Source organism: Haliotis rufescens, unplaced genomic scaffold, assembly GCF_023055435.1.
Source record: "Haliotis rufescens isolate VD_foot unplaced genomic scaffold, xgHalRufe1.0.p SCAF_24, whole genome shotgun sequence".
Classification (NCBI taxonomy): Eukaryota; Metazoa; Mollusca; class Gastropoda; order Lepetellida; family Haliotidae; genus Haliotis; species Haliotis rufescens.
Genome location: NW_025963935.1, coordinates 1,818,066 through 1,822,595, shown reverse-complemented (window position 1 = coordinate 1,822,595; position 4,530 = coordinate 1,818,066). Strand labels below are relative to the sequence as shown.

At 41.8% G+C, this 4,530-nt stretch overlaps 1 protein-coding gene across 1 annotated transcript; it reads left to right on the top strand.

Moving 5' to 3' along the window:
* Nucleotides 1-2,033: 2,033 nt before the first annotated feature.
* On the top strand, nt 2,034-2,957 carry LOC124124264 (serine/threonine-protein phosphatase 6 regulatory ankyrin repeat subunit C-like). The gene is made up of 2 exons (XM_046487411.2): nt 2,034-2,312; nt 2,637-2,957. Exons 1-2 carry the CDS (start codon nt 2,034-2,036, stop codon nt 2,955-2,957), a joined length of 600 nt encoding a protein of 199 aa, XP_046343367.2.
* Nucleotides 2,958-4,530: the final 1,573 nt, after the last annotated feature.

Genomic DNA, 4,530 nt, shown 5'->3' with positions numbered 1-4,530 from the left:
TTCATCACTCCCTCGTCTCTTCATCACTTCCTCGTCTCTTCATCACTCCCTCGTCTCTTCTTCACTTCCTCGTTTCTTCATCACTCTTCGTCTTTTTATCACTAACTAGTCCGTTTTTTAATGTGAACAGCATACATTAATTGTTTAGCTACCAGGTACTCACGAAAATACTGATTGTAACGGTACAATGCCCAGGCTTGCTGAACACAACGTCTGCACACCGTGCGATGCTGCAAACAGGAATGGCAAAAAACTAAGTTGCCGGACAATTCAAAACACAATATCATCTCTAAACAAGTGATAAACAAGTAAACATCAATATTCTATTGTTGCATCTACGGAATCAATACCAAACTGCCACACCAACAGCTCGGAAAATGCCTTGGTTGAGACCAATCAGTAGCAGAAATGTACGCAACCTGTTGAGGGAGCAAAATATCAGACCGATGTCAAGCAATTCGCCCAGTTTTTCTTTCATGTCTTGTTTGATGTATACAGTATCTGAGGTTCAGAAGACAAGAATGGCGAAGTATGCTGTCCACAGATAAAGCAGGTTTCATCTGGACAGCTCTGATTGTCGTGCTAGGGTCTACAGGCGTCCAGGAGAAAGTCAGTTTGAGGGTAAAAGTGTGATGGTATTGTGAGGCATCAACCTCCATGGGAGAACTCATCATTGTTAATGGCAATTTAAACGCTACCAGGACGATATGGTTCCAAATCATGTTCTCCCCTTTGTGCAGCAGGATAATGCCCGTCCAAAACGTTGAACTTGTTGTTACAGACTTTTAGAGAAAGCATAACATTGCTTTCCTGCCATGGCAGGCTGTTTATCCTGACCTCTTCCTCACAGAACATGTCTGAAATGAGATGGAAGGACACTTGTACTAGTCCAGACCGATGCCGATTTATGGTGTCAGCTCACTGAAATACCAAGCCTCAGTTTAAATAAATACCCCACTCAGACACAGTGTACTGACTCCATGCCGAACGGTCTTTGTTTTAGGCCCTCAATGCCGAGCGCCAGACAAGGTAACAACAAGTACCATCATTTAACTTATTTTGGTATGACGCGGCCGGAGATCAAACCCTGGACCTTCCGCTCACTGGGCGGACGCTCTACCACTAGACCACGGACGCGGTCTATGTATGCTTTTATAAAAAAAAACTATCTTTAAACTAAAGACGATTTGTGTCTGGTACTTCGTAATTGTCTGTTTTAACCACCCTGAATAAAAAAATGACCCCTTCATTACACCGTGTGGTTGGCACGTCACCAGTGAGAGATCTAAATGATTTGATATAGCCCAGTTGCCGATTAGCCCATGTCACCGTTGTAACTCCTCGATCTGCTTGCTTACTTCAACTGCCAAATAAGATTTCCTCAGTTGGGTTCAACAGAAAACATTTTGCACTCCCCGTGAAACATCAACGCGTGTGCTATTATTAAAAAGCTGATCCCCAGAGTTGTACATAGTTTTGCTGCACCACACCGCACAACATCAGTATCACCTGCATTTAAATAAAGCTGCCATGTGATTGAATGTCCAATAATACTTTTCATTCGGTTTATAAGTGGACACCAGTTAATCAATATTTATTGTCATGGTTATTTCTTTCACTGACGAAAATAAGGACGCTTTTTGGTAATTATAAATACCATCGCTTTCTCACCATCATATAATGTCCTGCAACTTCAATCTTGTACCTCTCAAAATGATGTCCAAGATGTGTATCAAGGAAAACTTTGTGTTACAGTACCATCGTTCTGCGACCTCAATAGTGTCTCCGAGATGGGAGACCTGTCAAGGGTGGAAGTCATCTTGTCCCAGGGAGGGCAGGACATAAACTGTAAAGACAAGATTGGTAGGACACCGGTGATGTGAGCAGCTGGCAATGGACATAAAGAGGTGGTTGAGTTACTTCTGAGTAAAGGAGCTAAGGTGTCAATTGTCGATAGATTCGGTAACAACATCCTTCACTCCGCCGGTCGGGGAGGAGATGTAGAGGTTGTGCAGTATGTCCTTTCACATGACATGGTAGATATCAATGGTAGAGGAAGTTGCAGGAGAACACCGGTGATGCTGGCTGCAGAGAAAGGACATATAGAAATTGTTAAGCTACTTGTGGATAAAGGTGGTGACATGTCACTCGTGGATAAAGGACATGACAACATCCTTCACTTGGCCTGTTTATGTGGACAGATAGAGGTTGTGAAGTATGTCCTCTCACAGGACATAGTTGACATCAACAGCAGAGGGCGGAAGAGGAAGACACCTGTTATGCTGGCAGCAACAAACGGACACAAACAAGTGGTAGAGTTACTCGTAAAAAAAGGAGCTGATTTGTCACTAGCATATACTGCTAGTGGTAGCAACATCCTTCACTTGGCCTGTTTTAATGGCCATGTGGATGTGGTGAAGTATTTGCTCTCAAAGGACGCAGTGGACGTTAATAGCAGCGGATGGTAGCAGCGAACACCAGTGATGAGGGCAGCACATAGCGGAAATAAAGAAGTAGTAGAGTTACTCGTAAATAAAGGAGCTGATTTGTCACTCGTGAATAAAAAAGGTAGCAACATCCTTCACTTAGTTTGTCAGTGGGGAGAGTTGGAGGTGGTGAAGTATATCCTCTTACAGAACACAGTGGAAATCAACAGCAGAGGATATAAGAAGCGAACACCGATGATGTGGGCAGCACTAAAGGGACATAAAGAAGTATTGGAGTTACTCGTAAATAATAGAGCTGATGCGTCACTCGTGGATAAAAGCGGTAACAACATCCTTCACTTAGCCTGTCAGAGGGGACGGATGGAGGTGGTGAAGTATATCGTCTCCAAAGTTATTGTGGACGTCAACGCCAAGAACAAGAAACGTGAAACAGCAGCCAACATAGCATCATCACAGGGACGAGGAGACATGAAGGATCTTCTTGTGTCACATGGTGCTTACATGTCCTAGGTGAAATGTTTGTACAGACATTCATATTCTTACCGACATTGACACATTGAATACAATCAGACATTGGCGTGTTTAATGCATGATGCTACAAACATTAATGTTTGGAATGTAAGCATATGGTACAGACATTGGCGTGTTTAATGCATGATGCTACAAACATTAATGTGTGGAATGTAAGCATATGGTACAGACATTGGCGTGTTTAATGCATGATGCTACAAACATTAATGTGTGGAATGTAAGCATTGGGACAGACATTGGCGTGTTGAATGCGTGTACATGTTACAACATTGATGTGCTAGTCATTTCATGTTGTTACAGACATTAACTCGTTGAATGCATTCGTTTAGTTGCAGACATCGATGTGTTGATTACATGCATGTTGTTACAGACATTAACTCGTTGAATGCATTCATTTTGTTGCAGACATCTATGTGTTGATTACATGCATGTTGTTACAGACATTAACTCGTTGAATGTATTCGTTTTGTTGCAGACATCTATGTGTTGATTACATGCATGTTTTTACAGACATTAACTCGTTGAATGTATTCATTTTGTTGCAGACATCGATATGTTGATTACATTCATGATGCTACAGACATTAATGTGTAGAATGTAAGCATTGGGACAGACATTGGCGTGTTGAATGCGTGTACATGTTACAACATTGATGAGCTAATCATTTCATGTTGTTACAGATATTAACTCGTTGAATACATTTGTTTTCTTGCAGACATTGATGTGTTGAATAGTCTCTTCACTTCTCCACGAAACATGTTGGAGAACAAACCGTGTTGTGTCGTACTAATAACAATATGGTCCTCGGAGAGTGTAGGGTAATCGCCAAGCAACACTCCCTCGTCTCTTCGTCACTTCCTCGTCTCTTCATCACTCCCTCGTCTCTTATCACTTCTTCGTCTCTTCATCACTCCCTCCTCTCTTCATCACGCCCTCGTCTCTTCATCACTCCCTCCTCTCTTTATCACTCCCTCGACTCTTCATCACTCCCTCGTCCCTTCATAACTCTCTCGTCTCTTCATCACTTACATGGTGGTATATGGGTTTTTATGCATCAAAGTTAAACCTAACGAAGGACTCATAAACACTATATAGCCCGAGTGACCCTGCTGCAACGAATTTATCTGTACCTATGTGACATAATAAAAGAATTAAAACAAATTCAAAATTGACAGAAAACAGCAGTTTAAGTGACCCTAAGTACCTTTTGCTACATGTCTGTCACGTGACTTCCATTGACGCGGCTTTTTCCTTTGAAACGAGGTATAAGGGATTTTATCTGCCTTTAAGAAATCCACGTGCAGCATTTATTGCTCGTGGTGGGATATAAAAGATTTATTCCTCCGCTGCGAAACTTTCTACCTTCCAAGGCGGGTTACACAGTATGTTATCAAGATCACGTTGACAAATCAGATCTCATCATTCTGACATGGAGGTACATGCATGGTAAACTGGATTATATTCATCGAAAGTATACACATATCCCTAGCTTATTTCTTTTTCTTATTTCTGTACTATTTCAATGACAGCAGAGCAACGAAATTACCATTGT

What these genes read in the sequence shown, in the direction of transcription:
- LOC124124264 (XM_046487411.2), top strand. Translation starts at nt 2,034, where the DNA reads ATGGTAGATATCAATGGTAGAGGAAGTTGCAGGAGAACACCGGTGATG. An exon ending in CAAACGGACACAAACAAGTG is followed by an intron (nt 2,313 to 2,636) that starts GTAGAGTTACTC and finishes ATCCTCTTACAG; the next exon opens with AACACAGTGGAAATCAACAG.